At 44.3% G+C, this 24837-nt stretch overlaps 1 protein-coding gene across 1 annotated transcript in view; it reads right to left on the bottom strand.

The window, feature by feature from the left end:
- Positions 1-22985, bottom strand: part of LOC133397650 (sodium/calcium exchanger 1-like) — a 33433-nt gene extending 10448 nt beyond the window's left edge. The window contains 12 exon segments of the mRNA XM_061668791.1: positions 159-351; positions 1196-1387; positions 1468-1564; positions 2320-2337; positions 2339-2473; positions 2574-2684; positions 2854-3258; positions 3461-3688; positions 3985-4137; positions 4219-4358; positions 4587-4787; positions 22868-22985. Of these exon segments, the coding sequence (XP_061524775.1) occupies positions 159-351; positions 1196-1387; positions 1468-1564; positions 2320-2337; positions 2339-2473; positions 2574-2684; positions 2854-3258; positions 3461-3688; positions 3985-4137; positions 4219-4358; positions 4587-4734 (1820 nt within the window). The 5' untranslated portion in view covers positions 4735-4787; positions 22868-22985.
- Between the last annotated feature and the right edge of the window lie 1852 nt (positions 22986-24837).

Below are 24837 nucleotides of genomic sequence, written 5' to 3'. Positions count from 1 at the left end.
CAAACTAAGAGAAATATCCAAATATATGCAACAAGAGAACATTGAGAAGAGCGCTCGTATTGGATCTCAGGTGTACCTAATGAAGTGGACGTTAGTTCAACGTCCATAATTGCGCTGCTATTAAACAGCGGTTGGCGAGTCATTTGACAGGCACTCACATGGTCTCGTCGTTTCGGAACTCCAGCTTGCCCGACGCCGGCTCGTAGTCCTCGCCCCCCCTGGCGGTGCTGTCCAGCGTCCGGTAGGGGACGGCCACCAGCCCCCGAGCCCCCGACGTCCGTAGCACCTTCACCTCCATCACGCCCACGCTCTCGCTCACCCGCTGACTGGTGGTCTCGAAGGTGAATATACCTGAAGAGGAATGACGAGGAGGAGGAGGAGGAGGAGGAGGTGGAAAACTGAAAACCCTCGATAAAAGGCGATCAAAGCGGCAAATGAACGTGTTCTCCCCCGTGTTATGAAGGTTCTGGAAGCTTTGATGGCATCCCGGCAGGACAGCCACGCTGATGATCAAACACTTGTTTTTCCACAGGTGCATCGCCAATTTTCCTCATAGTCTGACTTGAAATTATTTAGAACGGTTACTACATTGACAAAAAAAAAAAAGCCAATCCACGCAGTAAAAAAATATATGATATGGTATAATGTTTTTAAAGACGCAATATTATGACAATAAATCTTTAAAATCATAATACTACCACTTTAGCTTGAAAAAAAATATGACTCGTTACAGTGGATGTGTAAATTCGTCAGGTGGAGTCAAAGCGTTTACTGCCACCGACAAATATATTCGTCAAGTCCGTTTTTTCAACTGATAGGCATGGAAGGTGGTCTCGCCCCGCTTGTCGGGCAAATTCAAGCCGCTTCATCACTGCAATGACGAACAGATGCCTGTAGATGGCAGGGTAGCATGACTTTGGATTTTGAATCAGCACAGCTTTTGAGTAGAAGATAAGGATTAGCCGGTCAATCTCGACTTGTCACGGCGCTTATGAGGAAGAGAAATCCCAGTATGTTGGAAGTCGAGCAAGTTGAGGCACCTGAGAGTCGAACAGAGTATGTATATGTGTGGTATAAATATAATATATGTCGCAGTAGGTGGTAGAAAGTATGTGAATAGTGTAAGGCCATGTAAAAAAAAATCCACTTTGATTTACAATATCGGAATAAAATGCGGTTAAAAACGATGCCTCACCGGCGTGGTCGTCGTCGTAAATGGTCACTGTGGCCGTGTGGTTTTCGCCCAGCACGGCTTTGGGGGCCGAGCCGGCGTCGAGAGGGGAGGTGCTGATCTCGGGGTAGCCCACCAATCGGGGGTTGCTCAGGTGAACGTAGAAGTACTCGTCCTCCTCGAAGATATCGTCATCAATCACCCCCACTGTGATCTCTACCAATAGAATTTCAGAATGTCGGATACTGCAGTTTCGATGTTTTCGGGCGGGGGGGGCACTTTTCTCCATTTTATACCTTTGAGGGTCTCGCCCGGTTTGAACAGAAGTGTTCCCTCGGCAAACTCATAGTCAGAGCCGGCGTTAGCCGTGCCGTCCTCGGTGCGGTAGTCCACCTGAGAAAACACCACGTCCGGAGATAGCAGAATAAGAGCAAAGTTTTGATTTTTGGGTGAAAGAAGTTGTCACGTTATGAGAGGAGAGTCATCTTTGTTCCAGAATTTCGACAAAAACAAAGATGTAGTTTGTTGAGATAAGATAAGAAGTCAGAGAATAAAGTCGTCTTTTTCAAAAATAAAAGTCTTCGTACAATGATATTAAAGTCAAAGTTTAACGAGGGATGAAAATCATATTTTGACAAGTGACCTGAAAAATATTTATTGTCGTCATATTTTATTCAGGAAAATACGCCTTCATTCTATAAAATAAATAAATACATACCAATAAAAAATAGAACTAGTTTGAGAACCATTACTTTATACCTTGACTACAAAAAAACAAAACAAAAAAAAACATTTCTGGCTCCTGAAGAAAATGTGGCACAGTCACTATGCAATTTTTTCATTGCATCATTTTCCATGACTTCTTTATGATTATTTTTTTTACGTTTGCGTACAAATCAGCTCGGTTGCTTTTGCGTAATCCCTCTGAGGGGCCGTCACACTTTTCCACGTCCTGTCGTTCTCCCAAAACTATGCAAGCGAGTTCACAAAGTGGACATCTGTTGCAGCCAATGTGAGCTCGCACACTAGTGGGAGAAACATGATAGAAGAATTTTGCCCAACTTCTCACCATGTAGGTCAGGTTACACACAGGTTAGGTTGAACACACTAATGCGCGCGCATTTGGACGTCTGTCATCCTTAACTCACCTTGACAGTGACTCCAAGCGTCTCCTCCGTGTCTGGAGACGGTCAGTTTAAGGGAGCCGCAGTTCTCAAAGCACTGGTACAAAGCGGGCTGGAACTCCAGCCTGATGGTGTGCGGGTCGTCTTCTTGGGCCTGGGTCTCATGGCTGCTCACCACCTATGGGAAAAAAAACAAAAAACAGTAAATAGCAGTTTGCTATTTTATTTTTTATTTTTTTTATTTGTTTTAAGTGAGCAGTCAGGTGAAGTGCAGTGACCTTGCGGGCCTGGTCAGCAGCGTGCTTCTTGAGGATGTTTCCGGCTCCGATCATCATCCTGGTAGCTTGGATACGGTAGAACGCTCGGCTCTTCTGCTGCTGCATCAGAACCTGGTTGACAAGTTTAGAACAGGGGTTATCAAACATTTGAGGTCCAGGAACCCTTTACAGCTGTATTTCTTTTTACGAGAACCTCCCTCATAATCCGAACACCAATTCAACTTAACTACCATGTGTAGGCTCTAAATGCCATGGGGAGTCATTATTATTTTGGAATAACCTGATAGTTGCCCATCTCAATGAGCTGCTCCATGTCTTTATCGGGGTGCCGCTGCTTGAGCTCCTTCAGCGTTCTGGCCATGTCCCGCCGAGCCTCGTCCTCCTCATCCTTGGCCAAGCCCTCTTCTGTCATTCCGCCGTCCAAGGCGCCGTGGCAGTTGAGGGCCATCTGGCCGTCCAGCTCCAGCATGTCCATTTTGGTGAAGCCGCCCTGGCCCAGCGTCCCGCCCACGCCCCCGTCCCCGTCCCCGTCCGGCCCCCCTTCCGTCTCGATGATGACGCCTCGGTGCTTGTCGGCGCGGTAACGCCTGCGGGTGTACTTGTAGAAGAGGAGGCGGCGGTCGGCCACCCAGGCCTGGGCCACGCAGAGGGGGAAGAAGAGGAAGGTCAGCACTGCCTCCCATACCTATGAAAAAAACAAAAACAAACAAGTGGTGGGCCATGAGGGTTTACAACCTAGATTCTCATATTTACTCCATTAATTGTATACATTTATTCCCAACAATCTATTCTCTTCATTCAGTAGAGTAACTTGAACTATATTAGCAATGGGATTCTTTCTTTAACCAATGAAGATTCCAAATTCAGTCAGCATTTTCCATCCTCACCTCCACTTCGCCCGGCGAGAAGACGCTCAGGATGAGGTACAACCAAATGTAGGCGAAGATGCTCCAGGCGGCCGTAACGAAAAACACCCGCAGGTGTTTGATCTTGCGCGTCTCGCCGTCAGGCACCACGTAGACGCACAGCGCGATGATGACGAACATGTTGAAAGCGGCACTGCCCACGATGGTGCTTGGGCCCAGAGCGCCCGCAGAGAAGTTGTGGCCGCACACCTGTCGGGAAGGGAGACATTTGTACCAGTAAATCTGACCGAATACCCCTGATTAGATATGGTCTGACACACAGCTGTTAAGGAGGCATCCGTATGTATGACAAAAGTGAGACGCGCTTCTCTCTTAGGGGCCGCATAAATAATAAGTGCAGGGTACTTGTGTATGACTCCTGAGGCACGACGCCCGTACAACGATTGTGCGTCACCCATTCGTCACGCTAACCTTCCACTAACTGTGTTGCAGACGGGTTTCTTAGAAAGTCCCGCTTTGTGCCGGCCTATTTCTTCCGGACGCACCTCAATGACGGACAGCAGGATCTCAGGAGCGCTGGAGCCTAAAGCCATGAGGGTCAGATTGGAAACCGTCTCGTTCCAAATCCTGACTGTAGCAGTGGTGGTCTCGCCGTTGGGCCTCTTGATGGTTATCTCTTTCTCCTGGGATGTTATGACCTAGAGTGGGAAGGGATACATCTTGTGAATACAACTATTATGGATAGATATTTTCCATGTCTCCATCTGAGAACCACCTACCTCTATGGAGGACATGAATCGGTCCGCGATGATGCTCATGCCCAGGAACATGTAGACGAGAGCTACAAAGTACACGATGGCCCGAGCCACTTTGTCCCCCACTGATGGGTTTTGGGGGTTCCACACAGGCAGCAGGACACCTAAAATGAGGGAAAATTTTACAATTGGGAAGCAAAAATGATGCTGGACGAAACTAATGCATAATCCTGCATAATCTACCAGGGAAAGATCAGCAGCGGTCCATTAATGATTCTGATAAATTCCATATCGTACCACATCGATCGAACCAAGATCTGGGATGTGGGATCTGGTTGAGACTCAAGTGTTTACATAAGAATCACAAAAACAAATGCCGGTTTCAGACCCACCATCCTGACACGGGTCCCCCCCGGCGGAGCAGTTCTTTTCAGGTGAATGCGCATGGACGCATCCAGCGCAGGACAGGAGCACAAGTGAGGCGGCGCACGAGAGAAGAAAGGAGGAGGAAGAAGGCAGACAGGAAGCAGGCGGGGACATTCTGATGGTTCCACACGACGTCCTAGCGGACTTGCAAGAGGGACGTTCCCAACCTGGAAGGGGAAAAAAATAAGTTGACAATAAAAACAAATTACACCACAGGTGTTTTGCATGACTTTGTGTTTAAAACGAGGCAAGGTACGTGCTGAACTGTGATTATTTTATTTATTTATTTTTTTTTTTGAGGGGGTGGAGGGGTGCATACAGTTAAACACCTAGTGATTATACATTCATGTGGTTTCACTGTTATATCCGGCCCCCTGGGGCTATCTATGCTCATGAAAGTTTGACATCACTGAATAATACGTTCATACCACTTGGAGTGGAGAGAGAATGATGGCGCGCACAACATCACAACGGCAGTTTAGTCATGTGTGCTGACATTAGCGGGGAGTCGTCGACCTTGTCTTCGTATATCTTGTAAGGTCACGCCGCCCGGGTAGCAACCTGTCACTTCAACACTGGGCCCCACACACTGCACATCCTAGTGCAGGGGTGTCAAACGTGTTTTCATCACGGGTCACATCGTAGTTAGGGTTGCCCTCGGGTTATAACGGTGAAACCGCGTCAATGTGTAATCACTGTTCACTCCTGGCCTTGGTTTTAAGTTCATATGGAACTCACTCTCGTGTAAACAGGAACTGGTTTAATGAAACATCAGCGAGACAGACTGCTTTACTGTTCATTGAGACATCTTAACTCCTCTCTCACCTCGTCAGTACGGCACTAATATTCGTCGAGGGGACGGGGGTCACAGATGATAAAAGATTAGATTGTTATATTGTCTGTATAACAACACCGCCACGCAGATGCTAATTGTTAGCACGTGTGGCTATGGCGTTTCCCGCTGTATGCTAGATGGAGGCTACGTCGTAGTTTTCAAATACAATCCTCTTTGTTTGATGTTCAATTCGACAGTAACTTTCAGGTGAGACTAGCAATAAACAGCTTGAAGTCTTATTTTTTGGAAGAATTTTTACTAATTACAGCAGCCCAACTGCTGCTTGTTGTGAAAGCCAGTTGAGTTGAGGTCACCGCCACCACGCACGCCCGCCCGCCCCCTCACACTCACTTCACATGTCCGCCGCCTCTCCATAAGAACTCCCTCTCCACGTCCTCTTCCCACCCCCTCACACTCGCTCGCGCTCCCTTTTAATCACACGTCCTCGCCGTCCACTCGACCTTATTGCGCCTTCTGCGGCGTCCAAATCTGAACGCCGATCTGTGGCCGCAATATGTGGTGAGAAAAAGGACGACCAGAACGTCTGCTTAGCTTTGAGGACGTCTTCAAATCTTACTTGCAATCATCCAATACAAATCTGCCTGGAAGATGAGTTGCGGGCCTTCAGTGTGTCAACGCCACAACATGAAGGGCGGCACTGAGCTCTACTGGAAGACACGCGGCTTAATTAAGTCCAAGAAGAAGAGGCCGAGAAGGTCCCCAACTAAGTCGCAGTCACAGTCGTGCCCATAGGGCAGAGAATATAGGTGAGTATTGTCGTATGCTTTGATTCTACGGTGCCTGTGCTCCGTGTGCGTTAAAGTAGCAGCTGTTTGGTGAATTAAATATAGCCCACCACCATCCATAACAGGTGGTTAGGATAGAGGGAGGACGGAAACAGCCACTGGTGCTCTTTCAATCGGGTTATTAAACAAACAGTAACAAAAGAAAATTCGGCACCTTACATGTGAGCTATTGCGTGTTGGTGAAGAAGTGCATTCACGAAACTTTGAAATATGTATATATATTTGTATATAAATATAAATAATACCATAAATACTTGGTGGCTACGTTGCACATTTCGTCTCATGGGTTAACACAGGCTTACTGTATTGCAGATTTCAACATATTTTCCCCATATCCTAATAATAGAGCATTACTTTCCTTTAAAAAAAATAAATAAAATAAAATAAATAAATAAAAAAAAGAGTTTACTATTTATTGGATTGAGCAGGTGTACTTCAGGATCCGATGTAAGAACAGGGTTTGTTATCAAATGCGCAACACTCCAGTTTGGACCCCTTCAGTGACCGTGCCTGCTGAGTCATACCACATCAGCTGCACTTTGCTCTTCTCCCTCGTTTGACACCGTGAGTCAACACACACACACACACACACACACACACACGTACACAAAAGAAAACGCACAAATGCACACTGCCAAGGGCTAAAGCTGTCTGAGGGTTCAATGAATTTGGATTGGCTGCATCTTCGCTTTTGCTTCTTCAAAACGCATACAAGACCTCGATTAAAGCCTACATTTGCCTGTGTGGTATTTTCGTTCAGCACTTTTCTACCACCTGAAATAACCGATCTGGAAAGACAGGCTGGATTTGCTCTGCTTAGAGTGAATAAAAGACCAAAGGGGAGAAAGTTGACGAGTCTAAAATAAATCCAAACGATCTCCTTCAGTGCTCAAACCAATTCAATATTCCATTGGTCAACATATGCTGAGCAGTTCAACATATTTTTCAAAGAAAACAAAAAAACGACTCAACTTTAGTTATTATCAGCGACAAAGCAGAAAGTCATTAGTATTACCGTGGTAGCTACAGTTTTCTTCATAAAAAAAAAACAGTGTGATATCTTGTAACATTCCAATTTATTTGGAACCGAAAATAAAAGAAAAAAATGTGACAGGTTTTCATCAACTTGTTTTTTTTTTTTGCATTTAAAGAATTCCTTACTTCAAAATAAAGTGTCATTCCTTGTGCCATTTGGTCACATTCGCATTTTTTATCGAAAAAAAATAAATAGTTTTCAACAATTTCAACAATTTCAACAATGTAATTTTTTTGTCTGCGCATATTTAACTTTATTATAATATGCGGCAGGCCAATAAAAAGGCAAAACAGTGCACTAGTTGACAACTGGGTGCTCCTGGTACTACTAGTGATATTACAAAATTGTACCGGTTAACATCTAGCACCCAGTTGTTAACTCGTGCACAGTTTTGCCTCACTAGTAACATGACGTTGTTCTACTAGTGCGCACAAATGTAATACAGCGGTGGAAAAACATCACTGGTGTGACACAATCCTTCTCCTAGTGCACCCCTGTCATTTTACTAGTGTGCTGAATTGTCTTACTAGTGAGGACAAAGAGTATACTAGTACAAGGACAATTTAGCACACTCGTAGGCTATCCAATAAATGCTCAAACAGCTTGCCATACACTAGCAGAACTATATGTTACTGTATGAGTGAGCTAAAACTGCACTAGTTGACATATGCACGCTACTAGTACTAATAGTGAAGTGCTAGATGTTTACTAGTAGAATTTTGTGTCATTAGTAGTAGCACGTAGTTGTCAAGTAGTCCAAAGTTTTGCCTCACTAGTAAGCTCATTAGTAAAGGCAGTAGTGGAAAACACGTGAATAGTAGGACATGTTACTAGTATATGGACCTTGACCTGCGTGGAATATATATTCAAGCAGCTTTCCAAAAGCAACACTTGGCGCTGGTATGCGCTCGTGTCTTGCAGCATTCATCTCCTTGCTTCCACCAATAAGAAACAAACAAAAAGCGAGAATGCTGACCAAACCCCAGAAGGGAACTAGGAGATTAAAAAACGAGTCAAGAGCAGCGCAGAGATTATACAGCTACGGAGCCGATGTGACGCGTAATTAGTCAGATTTGAGGGCCGCCGTCATCGTTCCCGAGCGGGCGGCCGTTGCGCGCGGTTGTCCGAGCCGGTTAGTGAACGGCCTGGCGCTGGAGAGTCTGAGTGAAAGCCGACGGCACTCAAGTGCGCATGCATCACTAAGCCCGCGCAGGGGAGCGACATCAGGGCGCACACGCGCAAACACAAACACGACCTCACGTGAGACAATTTTAGGGATTTTTAGGCTCGTGTTTTGCAAAAAAAATAAAAATAAATGCCACTAGCTTTGACAGGCACGTTTACAGACGTTTATAGCCTAAAATTGTCAAAATCTTTGGAATCTCAGCCTGAAGAACATTCACGCGGATTATCGAACATGTTACGGACCAAACTTGCAACTGAATCATAATCGCTCATGTTTATTTTCTGCACTGTCAATTTGAGGCAATGTTCTGTTGTTTTAATAAAGAAATGGCAATTAAAAAACATTTTTGTTCAAAAACAAATCTGATTCTTCGATTCATTGAAAGAAAATCATCAACCGATTCATCCATCCATCCATCCATCCATTTTCTGAGCCGCTTCTCCTCACTAGGGTCGCGGGCGCGCTGGAGCCTATCCCAGCTGTCATCGGGCAGGAGGCGGGGTACACCCTGAACTGGTTGCCAGCCAATCGCAGGGCACATAGAAACAAACAACCATTCGCACTCACAGTCACACCTCCGGGCAATTTAGAGTCTCCAATTAAGGAAACCGGAGTGCCCGGAGAAAACCCACGCAGGCGCGGGGAGAACATGCAAACTCCACACAGGCGGGGCCGGGGATTGAACCCGGGTCCTCAGAACAGGGAGGCTGACGCTCTAACCAGTCGTCCACCGTGCCGCCCAACCGATTCATAGGCTATTAAAATACAGTCATCCCTCGGTATATCGGGGTGCACGTTGATTGCATCGTCATGTTATTTATTATACATATATGCTGTAATTCACCCACATTTGGCGGATTGGCAGGTGCTACGTTCAAGCCCTCTGTCATAATTTGATGATGCAGTTCAATATTTAGACAGTCACAGCAAGCCTCTGAGGGAAACCGGAACTACAATGCGGCCTGTGACCAAAAAAAATAAAATAAATAAATACAAGAGTTTGACATCCCTGCTCGAAAGTATCACATACTGCTTTTCGACAAGCGGTCAAACTCACGAAAAAAAAAAACGTGAAAACACTTGGACAGTGTAGTACTGTGTCACGCCACAAGGAGCATGGACGAAGGCAGACCTAACCGAACTAACTGTAACGTAGCAAATTGATGGCATTCCAATTCATTCCAAAGGGGCAAATAGATTTGATATACAGTATAGGAGTGTTTGGCTTTAGTGGACTGTGTAACATTCTAGTTTACATTCCAACTGCAGATGATTTACCAGCGGAATGGTTGCGCGCGTGTGTGCGCGTGTTCTCATGTTCACACACACACACGTCACACACACACACACACACAGACGGCGCGTGGCTCGTTAATGCCTGCGTCGTGTGACGCACAGAAAGTCGGCTCAAGCCAAGTACCCCAAGGTCAGAGTAATCCAGCGGATCCCGGCCACTGGCTCGCCCTCATTCCGTCGCATCTCTTCCCGATTTCCAGACGGCCCCACAGCAGGCCGCCGCTGCGGGATGATGCACGGGAGACGCGGTTCGTGTCGGGAACAGATAGTCCGGCTGTCTCAACGTGAAACAATAAACAATACCAAGTGCAGACGTCCAACGAGGCCAAACAAAAATACAAATAAAAAAAAACATCGCAAAAATAGCACTTTATAACGTTATACTTGAAAACATACAGTACTGACCTAATCTGACAATTTCACAATTTTTGTCACACTTTCGCCACCAATGTACATTGTGCTGCTCATTCTGGTCTGTGCGTGTTCCACCGGGGGGAACAATAAGACAAACATACAGATATATCCTACTGGAGACTCAGCCCCTCTCTCGGCTTCTCAGTCATATTAGTCGTTCTTCGCGGAGGATTAAGACTATACTCCTGTGAGCATTGTTCGATGTTGCTGTACCATTTGTGTTCAGATATCTGTTGTTTAAAGACATGGATGCTAAGTTGCCCACGCGCCGAAAGTATTTCCGACGCTGGCGCCAAAAATAAACCCAACTCGGCCTCCTATCGTCTTCCACCTTTCCGAGTCCGGCAACCCCTTTTGTTGGGACCAACGCCTTCCTGCATCACCCAAAGTGAGGCAGCTGGATAAGACAGTTGGAGATAACAGCCTGGTCAGCATTCATTTGCTTTGTCTGCTTGTCAGTGGGCCCCAGAAGATGACCAAAGAACCAACAGTGGTATTCATCCCTCCCTTTGAATCTCACTCTCGTTAATTCCGCTATCTTCAGGGGTGGAACGAGGGTTTGACTTCAATTTTTTTTTTTTTTTTTTTTTTTTGCAGATGGAGAACCCACGTGTCCCTTTTCGGAGAGCGGGAAAGACAGCGTGCATGTGGCGAACAATGGGAGTCAGAAGCAGAATAATGTGAACAGCTAATGACTTGGCCGGTTTGTGAATGGAGCAGAAAAGTGCGTTTTAAATTAGCAGCGCAGCTCAGCTTCGACACAAAACGAGCTGAGGCTGGCGGCGAGCAAATGCGAATTTGCCATTGACGTGCTCACGGTTAGCGTCGATAGTCGCGGTTTTCAAATCCGGATATTTGAACACAAATGGTGCATCAACACATGAAGAACGATAATATGACAATACACACAGGCATATATATATTTTTTTTCCTCTATGAAAAAAAGACTAATATTAGAAAAAACGGAGTTGTAGTAGAAGGCGTCTATTCCGCTTCGTTCGTGGCTGCATTGTACAGTACTGCCTCCCAGTGGCCAAGGCGGGCACACCACAAGGAGCAGCACACCCAAGTCATGACGCACAAACTGTTTAATTCTTTACATTTTATACATTCGATTTATTGATGTCATTATGCTATGTTTTATAAAGTACAATATTATAGTGCTATTTGTCCTTATTAAACAACAACAACAACAACACACAAATACAAAAAAAAAAAAAACGTGCTGTTGTTTGACCGCTGAACGACTGGAAGCACTTGATTCATTCTGAGCCGGTCCTCGTTTCGTGGCTTTCATTTGGGGAATTGCGTCCAATTAACGAGCCCGCGTCATCACAATCGATTCGCTGCTGGGATTTGGATATTGACCCATATCAATACGCACCAGGCAACAGCAGCTAATAGATTATGTGTAACAAATTACGTACAGTCATCCGACCACAGTGGACCTGCAGGCGATGACAACAACACGCACAAACAAATAGAAACACAAAACACGCACACGTGCAAAATATTAACACAGAAAATACACACATTCACACACAAAGACAAAAAGCATGCAACAACACAAAAACATACACAAACAAAAATAAACACACAAAAGCACAAACACTGACAGACACTCACACACACACACAAATACTCACGGAAACACAAAACCAAACACAAACATACAAATTAAAAAAACACGCACACACACAGTCATCCACTCTCACAAACACACACACAGACACACACCATCCACCCATACATCCATACTGGAACGCAGCAGATTGTTCAAAGGTCACAAACGACAAAAACACAAGCACTAAGTTCACCTCACAATCGCACGCGCACGCATCATTATTATGACACAGTCTTTGTTTGTGTATGTGTGCGCGCGTGCGTGTGTGGCTTTCGCTCGTTCTGTTGGCCCACACGAGTCGTTTACGCTATTTAAACCGACGGATTCACGGGGGCGATGAATAGATTTTAAAAAAACAAGTATAGCGCAGCCGAAAGTGGTTGTTTCATTGCACGCATGCGTGCACACACTCAGTCCGAGTCCGAGTCGAGCAGGTGAGTCACGCAGCTGTGCACATTTGGAGGTTTGACTTTGCCCTGGCCGACCTTTTCTGCACGCGCACAAATAGGAAGCATCCTTTCAAAAAAAAAAAAAACACATGCCGGTTTTCCTATGAAGCCTTCACTTTGTATCATAAAGATACACAGTGGTGCCTTGCGATACAAATGTAATTTAATTTAAATTGAATTTGATCCGGAACCATGCTTGTACCACAAAATTACTTTAAGCCACAAATCATCTTTTCCCATTGAAATGAATGGAAATGCCATAATCTGTTCAAGCTTCCATAAAAAACAACAAAAAAAATTTGTAATGTGTTTTTCTTTAATAATAAAACTACTGTCTGTACAGTAGAGACGCGTTAATATGGAATCCCACTGGTCTTCCACTCCCTGCTGCAGGACTGCTGCACTATGATTGGCTGTCACCCACACTAACCCGAACCCATCCTCACCCACCCTATCCCTAACTCTAACCATAATCAACTTGACTGTTTTTATTTTGTACATCTCATTGAATTTGCGTAGCCGGCCCGTGCGTTATGCAGGAGCCAATGTCCTGCCTAGAACGCAAGTGGGATTTCGAATAACGCAACAGAGACGTGTCAGCTCCTCGCAGAGGATAAAGAATATATAACTGTGAGTACTGTTCTATTGAATGCCCAAATATCTTGCTGCACAAATATCCGTTTCTTAAATGGTTATATCCGCATTTCCCATTACGTATAAGCATTAGCATTAAGCTCGTGGACTAAAGGCTAAGGTAGGTATTTTTAATTTTTTTTTTTAATACGCAATGTGTAATCGTACTTGTTTTAGATTAAGCTTGACAGTAAACTTTCACCAGTTTGAGGCCTTTTTTTGGGGGGGGGGGGGGGGGAATTGTTCACTATTTGCCAAAGTGCCGCTTACTGCGAAATGAGTCGATGCCTTTCGAACGGTCCAAGCGCCGCCGACTCATAGGAAAGTCGCAACTTGTAGCACACGAGTGGAACCTCGTGTGCGCGCACGTCTCTTTGTCTTTGGCACTCTGTACCTTGGCGGGTGTGTAATTGTATTTATATAAGCCCCTCAGGGTGACAAGTGCAAGTACCTACACAGCCAGCAGGACAAGGACACACACACACACACACACACACACACGCACACACGCATTATGAATGAGTCATGAAGCATACGCTCCAATAACGTTTGAATTCCCATCTGCTGTGGCTTGAAGACACCTTCAGCTCTTTTCACCTGTTTCAGAGCTCCCAGCCACAAACGCAAAAGCCGACTCACGGCACGGCGGGGGGCGAAGGTGACCCCCTGCCTACGCGTCCACAAATCACTCATTTGAGTCGCTTTGACTTCCTGGCGAGTTCCCTTTACAACACCGACACTCACGCGGACAAAATCTAAGCAACCGTGACTGCGTGTCAGCGCTCCGTCGCGTCCAATAATAGTTGGTGGCTGCAATGTGAATGTGAATGGAACCATAATCTGTCAATGTGTCCGTGTGTGTGTGCAGAGAAGGGGAGTGCAAAGAGGGGAGAAAAAAAAAAAAAAAAAAAAAAAAAAAAAAAAAAAAAAAAGTAGCTCCGATGCTGTTGCCATGGCGATTAATAAGATACACCAGTCTCCAGCGACAACATGACGTGCACGAGAGGAGCTTCTCTTCTCTCTTGGGATCGATTAAAACGTTCCCTTGTAAGGAGATGGAGGAGAGCTCACAAATTAGAATTAAAATAATAATCATCATTTTTTAAAAAAATCATAATTTGCGAGTCGACAAGCCCTTGGCGCGTGAAAATATGAATCCCGAGCGCTGCATGCACACACCACTCTGAAAGTCCATTTTTGGATTGGCTCGATGGAATGTGATAAGAACTTTAAATTTTCATATAACTCGATCAATAACAGTAGATACCTGTAAGAAGGTAAAGAATAATCATAATAATAATAAATAAAAAGCAATTTTCTTATGCCACCTCGGTTTTATGTGGGTAAATGTCACCAAAGCTCCTATTTTCAAAAAGTTATTGATGATTTAAAATGTGGGGCATTCATAGTACAGGCAATCGTTATTGTCAAAGCAAAATTGGTGGTGGCCATTTTTATTCATAACATGACAAAAAAAGTTTTAATATTTTCATGAGAAGCTCCTGGGAAGATTAGATTGACAGACGCTAAAATCTGATTGGACACAAAAAATGTTTTTTTTTTTTTTTTTTTTAAATAATTAAAAAAAACTTCGAAATACACATACTGGAAACAGCGCAACAGCAAAACCCACGAGCGACCCATCGCACACTCGAGTGCACACAGTCCCTGGCGCACGCCTTTTTCTGTTAACGCTTCGACACGTCTCCATTTTTAATGCGCCTGCATGTTAAGTGTGTGTGTGTGCGTGTGTGTGCGTGTGTGTGTGTGTGTGTGTGTGTGTAAATGTTTTATTGTTTCATTGGCGCTCCACGTGGTAACCTTTTGCGTTAAAGAGTGACGATGAAGACGGTGGGCCCGGCGCAAGACGATCATAACTACGGCCCGACCAATATGAATTATTCTCAGGCCGATGCCGATTCCGATATTTGGCAGGATAAAATTCAGACAAACGATTAAGCGTCCGATTAATTTAAAGAAAATACATAATGAATAAAATAACTTTATTAGGCAGAACGTTTGACAGTACAGACAGAAAAATCGGCAAGAATCTGCCAATTTTTGATTCTGATATTTTTGTTTGTTAGAATCGGTCTTATGTTGTAAGGTGCGAAAAAAAAATAAAACAGCAAAAGTGATTTGAAAAGAGCTAATTGGCCAGCCAATGAAACTTCATAAAAGATGCGTGTGAGATGTGTGCCTTTGAGGGGCGTGGCCGAGTGAGTGATGACAGAAGCTGGTCTGAGTGTTCATCATTATCGCTATCATGATCGTAATCAACATTATCCCTAATTTGCAGGGATCCATTGAATTTGAACGTTCATATGAGCACGTCATGCATGTTGTATAATCTGGACGAGCGAAAGGCTCGCCACCTGTCCGGTGACATCATCACTGCAGGGGCTTTTTATTTATTTTATTCTTTTTTTTTTTATGTAACATGTCCACGAAGGTTTCAGGTCAATGCTCTACCAGAGCGAGAAGTATACGGAGTACATTGAGCAGGAGTGGGCAAAGTAAGGCCTGCTGAACATTTACATTAGCACCAGTCCTGGCATACTGGACTGTAATTGCCTATAAATGCCACAAGATGGCAGCAAAGGGCTACTTTTGTCTAAATGGAGCGCTTCAACTCACTTCAACAGTTCCCAGTTCAAGACAGGTTCCCATAAATAATCAGAATTTATTCACTCATCACATAAAATAATCTGGTGACTAAATGATAAAAGAAAAATAGTCAAATATTGTATTTGATTAAATAAAGAGTTCATTGATGATGACTAAATTAATTACAAAAAATGACATGTCAAAATGAGAGAATGAATATTTTATTGTTCAAATTCAACATTTTAGGTCGCCATGTCACCCTGACTTGGCCTTGACACGCGTCCGTGTTAAAAATGTAAAGGTGGCCCTGGAGCACAAACGTTTGCGTGCGCGGGCATTGGAGTCCAGGTATTGGACCTTGGTGCAGATGCGCTGCTCATCCCTCTAACTGGCCCCGGGGATTTAACAATAATCCCCGCCGGCCGCCTAATGTATGCAATCCCATAAATGCGGACGACACGTATGGCGTTACGCAACACACAAGCGGCATAATCTCCACCCCGAGCGAATTCCGCAGTCGGAGACGCCACGGATACGCTTTGTCCGCACTCGGCAGATCGCAGATGCTCGAAGAACAATAGCTGCGTGCCGCCCTCTGATTGGCTAGCATTCATGTCATGTGCTTGTGTGCGTGTGCTTCTGTATGCATATTAGCTTGTACATGCTTCTGGTTATGGATGCATTCTTGTGTTCCTGTATATGATGCTGAGAGGTCATGCCAGCTCAGTGATCACAGAGCAGAAAACTTGAAGGAGGCACACACAAAACCACTGAGAATAAGCAATCGAACGACACACACACACACACACACACACACAAACACACACACCCAGTGTTCCCTGTCCTTTGGCTTTTGATGCTAACACATCTCTGCTCACTGAACAACACAAAAGAACAAAACAGACTAAGGGGGGGGGGGGGGGGGGGGGAGGACACACACTGTGTGTAGTAGTCACAAGCGAGCCACAAAGCGTGAAAAATAAATAGCAAAATAAATAGCCAGGATTTGAGGCGAGGGCTAACTTTAGAAAGTTGAAGAATTTATTTAGCCGAGCGGCAACATTGCACGTCGAACGCGGCGACTGGAAATGCCCGTTGCGCTAAAACAACGCGACACGAGCCCAACTGGACGCGACACGACGTTGTCGGCTGGAACGTCGCATCGGTCCCGAAAACGAGAAAACGGGATTTGTTCACCTTTTCAAAAAGAGCCGAGTCAGAAGCAGTCCGGTCTTGACTTGAGATGCAAGTTTAATTTGTTCTGTGACCACACGCGTAACTGAGCAAAACATTTTTCCCCGCACTCTATAATGCCGTACTTTTTAAAAAGAAACTAATAACATGATTCAATAGAACGTAAAGAATTAAACAGTGTGTGCATCATGTTTTAATGCTGCAATCCAATTCATTGTGCTGCTCCTTCTGGTGTGCCCGTCTTGGCCACCGGGTGGCAGTTTATTACAGTCATCCAGACACAAACGAAGAATAGTACAACACATACAGTAAGTATACTTTATACAACCAGTTTATTTCTCTGCAGACATTTTGTATTGTGTTTTTATACATTATATGTATTGTATTATGCTTTATTGAAGACATTTTGTAAAAATGTGGTGTTTTGAGTCCCTTCAGTTGCGAGCTTGGTCACGGAACAAAGGAAACCGGTAAACTCAAAGTGCGTCTTTGAATTCCTCCTCCTTCCCACCGTCCATGTTTCCCATCATCCCGCTCGCCCAAATTATTCACGCACCTTCCAGCTTTGGCGGCACTTTCAAGTGCTTCTGGGTCAGCGTCTGGCAACCGTCACCAGAAGTTCACACTCGCTCGCTTGAAGTTAACACACGCGCCCTCGCTGATGAATTGTTCCTCGGCTTGTGTGTGAGTGCGCGCGTGTGTGTAAAAAAATTCTGTCCCGCAATATAGGAAGACGTTTTTTAAAATACTAGTAAACACTAAAGAGTTAACCGTTGGATGTAGAAACACTCAGATGTTCAACCAAAATTACAGAAGAACATTATTCACAGGCATTTGCTCTCTCTGTTTAGTAGGGGACCTTCTCTGCCTCTTCTTCTTGTTCTTAATTACGCTGCATCTATATCCGGTAGCGCTCAGTGCTGCCTGGCATGTTTGTGGCACAACGTGGTACTACAAAGACGGCACGCGACTCTAAATTAGGACTTGCCATTCATTGCGTGTACTGGTTAAAGCCCACAAAATTTAAAACAAGATTCAAAATCAGCCATGTAGATGAAGTGTAATATAGTGGGGGTTCGCTGTAGAGGAACGTAATGAAGGGACATTTTTGGCGCTTGCCTGAGCCTGCTCGCAGCTTTCTGTGGGAAACCAATAACCGGGCACAGTTGCGCGTATCTCGCGGAGACGCGCAGGAAGTGCGTTTCACATTCAGGCCGTTACGTTCCGAGAGCAAGATTCCGTAGCTTGATTTTGGGGTTCACCCCGGACACGAAAACGCCGAGGTCCCGGTGCCTTGGCGAGCTGACGAGACGCCACCCAGAGGAAACATGAGAGAAAGATTCTGTCGCGTTTCGACAAGGTAAAAAATTCAAGAAGTGAGGGATGATGGGTATTCATCATCCAGCGTCGCATCACTTTCCTCCGCAGTTGTCTTCCTGCCGATCAGTCAATCGCTTATGATAATCAGGTCCACCGATGACACAAGTCCAAATGCACGGTGCATGCTTATAAAGTGTGTGCGTGTGTGTGTGTGTGTGTGTGTGTGTGTGTATTATTATCAGATTATGTAAAGCAGGTTTGTGCCGCAGTGACAGATTACACACAAATGAATAATGGAGGAGACCACGGGCAACAAGGAGGCAGACTGAGGATGAGGAGCGGACGGGAGAAGAAGGAAGGTGACGACGCCATGGTTACAGACGGGGGGGAACACGGGAATGCGAGCCGGATGTACTGAGCTGGAGGCTCGGGGGGAAAAAAAAAGAAAATGGAGGGCAAACGAGGCAGCTTGTTTGAGGGAAATTTACTGAAACCTGAAGATGGAAATATGTGGATGTTCCTATTGGGAAAATGGCACGTATTATACACAGATGAAACGGGATGATGATCATGACCAAAATGATGATAGTTATTGGTATTATCACGATACGGAAATCGAAATATAGAACACAAAAAGATGACAGATACATGTGACAAAACGCGTCGCAACAGAACACGTGACATCGCTCTCTTATCTATATCGGTCACAATGACGTAAAACAGGGAAAAAAAAGATTATCACAAGATGGCGACAAAGCATTTTTGGGGTCTAAATGAAACTCCACAACTCACTTTAACATAGTTCCTTGCCACGAAGATGCCACGAGATGGCGGCAAAGCGCTATTTCGGTCTAAATGAAAGTCCTCAACTTACTTTCACATCGTTCCTTGCCACCGAGATAACACAAGATGACGGCAAAGCACTACTTTTGGCTATATGAAACTCTTCAATTCACTGGAACATTGTTCCTCCCCGCCAATATGCCACAAGATGGCAGCAAAGCACTATTTTTGTCGAAGGGAAACTCCTCAACTTACTTTAACATAGTTCCTTGCCACCAGAACACCGCAAGATGGTGGCAAAGCACTACTTTTGTCGAAACGAAACTCTTCAACTCACTTTAACAACGTTTCTTCCCACCGAGATGCCACAAGATGGTGGCAAAGCACTATTTGGGAATTCCACATAGGGATGGAACTCTTTGATTTCATGGGTAACAAATGTTTGAGCCCGGATTTGTAGCCATTCTCTGTCGTCCCACCCCCCCCCCCCCCCCCACCGCCCCTTTTTTTCCATGTTGTATCCGAAGTGGAGTTGCTCTCGTGGCAGAGCCTCCCACTCGCCAGAGCGAAAGCCGCACAGGCTGGGTGGAGAGCACAAATGACAGGGTGTCAAGGGTGGACGAGGAGGAGAGCAAAGAGGCCACTTGGAAGCCAGCAACAAGTGCTCCATCTGCTCCTCGCTACCTCCTCCAGCCCGAAATAAAAAGGAACCACCGGAAAAACATGTTTTCAGCCTTCTCTGAACTGCTATTTAGCAGTTTAACAACTCAAATCTGAATGAAACATACTTTTTTTTTTTTTTTTTTTTTTTACTACTGTAACACCTCAGTGTCTCCTCTGGGTATCAGATCAACAGAGCATCTGAATATGATCCAAGGGCAACGGGATATTTGATCGGTATTAACGCGAGGTAATTTGTTTTTGTCTGCATTTTTATGATTTATGCCAAGAGTGGTACCAAAAAAAAAAAAATGTGTTCAAATATCTGTTGCGTAAAGTTTCCGCAGATTAATAAGCGTCTAGGGAGGTTCATACAGCTTTAAAATATATATAAATAAACCGTGAAACCTAGCTCCTGCAATAAACACTTTATAAATCACTTTAGTTAACATCTCTTTTACTGCGATCTATTCATGTGTTTTGATGCAATACAGTGCTATATTCTTTGGTATTTTCGGGGGGAGCGGGGGGGGGGAATACCTGGAACGCAATAACGGCATTTCAATTAGGCGTGATACAACGTATAAAGCGAGCCAAGATAAAAGACAGGCCAAAACAGAAAGGCAAGGGTCCGAGCTGTACACTGAAGGCCATTTTTTTTAAATCAGTGGACCTTCTGTGCAGTACCACGTCGTGCCACAACATGCCAGGTAGCATTGCGCGCTACTGGAAAAAAAGCGTAATTAAGACTAGAAAAGTAGAAGCAGAAAAGTTGTATGTGACGCTTCATTGCATTTTTTTACAGTAGCAGTTGTTTGAAGATTTAGAAAACATCTATGCTAATTTCTGTTAGCCCGTCTAAGGCGTTTCACATTGTGACCTAGTAAAGTAGCCACCTTAAATCAGACAAAATTATATGGTTTCCTTTTCCTTTTTTACGTATTTTTTTAGGCCGATTTGGATTCCGATATCGGGCAGAATAAAATTCCGATAACCCAGTAATCAGCCATTTTTTTGTTTTTAAGCAATCGGTCTGGCCTTAGTTTAAATACACAGCTTTACACTTTTTGGGAGAGAGGTGAGAAAATAAAAACACAAAGTTATGAAGTTCAAATGTGTTTCAAAATGATATACAAACAAACACCACGCAAGCAATACATTAGTTTGTATTCATGTATGCAGCTGCCACTTGCTCAAAGACAAATTGCTCCTCAGGGAAACTGTCTTTATTGCAGTTTTTCACCTATGGATTTAGAACATATCAGTTTTCAATAATAGAGGCTTTATTCCATTCCAAATAGAGTGCAGCTACATTGTGTACACATTTTTTTACATAGGTCTCATGACAGTGCCATCGTATTTTCCACAACTAACCCCACTTAAAGAGTGAGCGAGCGGAGGATTATGACCAGGGGGACGTCCCGCTCCACCATTGGTCCAGATGTACTAAGTTGACAAGAGCGAGATCCAAGAGGTCGGGGAAGCAGCGATACGCATAACCAGCTTAGCGCGCACCAGAATAGAGGCCCGAGATGTGAGTGACCGCCTTCCCCCCGCCCCCGGTGGGAACGCCGGCCAGCGAGTTGTTAATGGATTAGTTGCGGATGCCCACAGTCAATTTGGCAGGAAACACACACATGGACGTCTTCAACGTAACTATCAACGTGACAAAAATCAACATCGACATTTGCAGGATTACACTGTTTACTGGGAAACTCCTGGATTAGTTAAACATGCGCTTAGGATAAATAACTACAAGGTTGGAATAAATAACAGGCAAGCGCCAAGAAAACATTTGTCCCATCCAAGACAAGGGGACATTCGTTTAGCTCGAGAGAAAAAAACAAAAAACTGTTGTTGCTGATGTAAGCTGAAAACGATGCAAATGAATTTTCAGCCTTCTTTCGACAGCTTGCGTGCCTCAATTATTCAGTGGGTGACATGTCTTGGCTTGAATTATTTAACCTCCTTGGAAACGTCATCGTGGCTGGATGCCGCCATTAATTCTCGGTCATCATCTTTATCATCACTCTGAGTATGAAATTTGTACTGCAATAATCATCAGCATGACCCAAAGTTCTTTTGTCATCACTTGAAACAACTCACTCGGGCCCGACCGACGAATAGGCTGGCCGATTTAATCGACCAATATATATATATATATATATATATATATATATATATATATAAAATTTGCACATTAACGCAATACAATAAAAGACAAAGATAATGACATTCAAACTGACATTTTATTTCATCAGTAAAAATCGGGTGATTTATTTATTTTTTTGCCGATTTTTCTCTCTGTTGTAAAGTTTAAAAAAATACCAAAGGACAAAGTATTGCCACTGGCAAATTTTCTGCCTGTAATTCATATCTTTATTGTCGTAAGCGTTAAGGGAGCAAAACAAAGATTTTATTTATCATATTTTTTTAAATTAAACAACCGATTAATCGGTTCTCGGAATTGTATTCTGCCGAATATTGGAATCGACATCAGCCTCAAAAAAATCGACATGCAACTACAAGTTTCTGGAATTACGAGCTGTTGCTTGGTCCATTTTTTGTCTTGCCAAAATTTGGAATTTCGTGTGAGCTTCAGATAAGCCACTGGAGTTGTAAAACAATTACACAATAAAAGGAGGGCACCAGTCGCCGATTGCACTTTCAGCCGTTTATTGAACACAATTTGAAAACACTCGCAAGGAGCACAGATGTCGCTCACTAGGCCACGGCCCCTTAAAGGCACACCAACACACGAATGCACTTACTTATATTGTCCAATACTTTCCTTTTTTTAGATGTCATAATAAAGGTTGGAGGCAACACATTATTTCGGTTAATTTACTGTAAATATGATGATCAATACTAGCCGTCACTAGAAAAAAACAAAACAAGAAAAAAACATCTTAATACTGAAATATTCACCTGCACCCCCCCCCCCCAGCTCGGTGGGATTTAATTCATTGAATAGTCCAAAATACATACAATATCTCAACATGAGTTCGTATTATGGATCAGTCCCACATCAAATAGCTCTTGGGGGTGCGTCCACAGTCCCCCCCTTGCCTCTGTCTTGGCATGCATCAGCAGCCCCCCACCCCACAAGTACCAGCACCCCTCAGCCTTTGGCCCCTGGAGCACACCCTCCATCCGGGGTGAAGATTTTTACGCACGTCGACACTCTTAATACTCACACAAACACAAACATACACACACCGTGTTTGAGGTGTCATCCGTGGACAAACCAGTGCCCCCCCCCCCCCCCCCCCCCACCCCTTCAATCTGCATCCACGCGCGTTGCATGCGCGTGCCCCCCGCCCCACCAAAACGCACAGTCTCCTACCCAGCGAGGGGCCAAGAAGCACGACGGTAAAAGGCGCACGCAGCAGCGGTCGGCTCACCGTGTTAGACGGCGTCCGACTCGGTCAGCGGCTCATCGTCCCCCGCGTGTGATCATCCCACCATTCGGCGACACGTTCAAGCGGCTCAATGCGCCGATGCGCTCTTTCCTCTCCTCCTTCTCCTCCGCCGGCGACTAAGCATGCGCGCTGCTCTCTCTCTCTCTCTCTCTCTCTCCCCACTTCTACTCCACCCCAAAAGATTTTTTCCATTTTTCTTTCTTTATTTTTTTTTTTTTGTGGAAAACATATTTCCTTACCTTATTCAAGAAACGTTTCCCCCCCCCCAGTGGAATTATAATGGGTGTCAATTAGTCACAGGAAAAAAAAGTACATTTTTAGTAAAAAGAAAAAATATATTTTTAACACATTTTGATCACGTGAAACCGAAGTACATGTTCGAATTAAATAAATTCAAAGGACTTTGTTTTCAGTGTACAAAAATAGAAAGGTGAGAAGTAACGAAGAACAAATACTTACCGTACTTAAGTAGTCATATATTTTAGGTATTTATACGAGTATTTATTTATTTTATTTATCTTTTTACTTTTATTCCTGATCGAAAGCAGATATCGGTAGGCTACTCCTTTTTGCTCATTACTTGATTAAACCTACAAAAAAGACAGACCACCGATTTGGAGAAGCAAGATATTCCACATCCGTGGCCCTATTTAACACATGCAATGCCATTGACGGCATTAGAAGTCAAATATCCATGTTAACTGGGAAGGCTGGCAGTGAATGAAGATAATTGGTTGATATTGTCAGTTCCTAACAGCACTATGAACATTAATAAAAGAGGGAATCTAGTTTTGTGTGCAGATATTGTTTTAGTCCAAGTTAAGTTTTATTCTACAGCGCCCCAGACTACAACAACAATCGCAAACATATTGTATATTAACGTCCTCTTAATTCATTCATTATGCGGAAACCCCCAAAGGTCAGGGATGACATCTGAAAATATGAAAAGGAGGAGTAAATAATGAGCATTTGTTTGATAAGATCACACACACGCACACTTTCGGAAGGTAGTGCATGTTTCATTTCAATTCAAATGACTCAGACACCATTTTGGCTGCGTTTTCTTCTTCAGAAGGGAAACAGCGTGCTAGTTTTTTCCAGAGTGAGAACAAACTTGGGGAATAAAAAAAGAGGCTGAGATCCTCGGAATCTCTGGTTTATGTGTTTGATGAGTGCAATAACAAATGCTAGTGCATGGATTCTGCTGTCTTTATCGCATTAAAAGGACTATGAAGCATGAAGCAGTGCGCTGGTGTAACTCCGGCGCTAGCGCGTTTTTACGCATTCATGCAATCTCAGCATATGCAAACACAGTGTTCACTCCATTAGGTACACCTGCACCTCGGCTTAAACTCTGACCGCAAAAAGAAACAGCGTTACGGCTAACTTGTTTCCATTTCGAAAAATATTTATTCCCGCCCAATCACGTTGCGGCGCATCCCGGCGCCCCCGATGCCCCGTTTGTCGGCTCCTGATTATTCGCCAGCCTCGTTAGTCGCGCACCGCCAACTTGTAAGCCAGCGTGGAGTTTAGGCTTTCCGCATCACATCTCCTTCCTCGCCAGCCTTACAAACGCAGCCGGAATGTTCCCGCGCTCCGGGATGATTATTTCCCATCCACTTGAGGACATTATGGCGCTAACAGCCACACAATCGAATCAAAGCATCTGGCGATATGTTCATTCGCGCCCCCGTCGTGCCAAAGCTGACTGTTATTTGCACAAACGCACACACGCACTCCAAATTATGAATTCTGCATGGACAGTGAACCCTCGTTTCTTTGTTTGTTTACATTCAATCTTCAGCTCGTAACAAACGCGAGTGATAATTACAATTTTGCCGGCTTCGTACTGGTCGGGGAGGTCATGTTCCTCTCTCTCCACAACATGTAGACAGTGCAATAAAAGGGGAATTAAAAATGAGTGATCCCGAAGAAGAGAAACGCTGAGAATA

This window comes from Phycodurus eques, chromosome 23, assembly GCF_024500275.1.
Source record: "Phycodurus eques isolate BA_2022a chromosome 23, UOR_Pequ_1.1, whole genome shotgun sequence".
Classification (NCBI taxonomy): domain Eukaryota; kingdom Metazoa; phylum Chordata; class Actinopteri; order Syngnathiformes; family Syngnathidae; genus Phycodurus; species Phycodurus eques.
The sequence above is the reverse complement of the archived record's forward strand: the minus strand, read 5'-3'. Positions and strand labels throughout refer to the sequence as shown.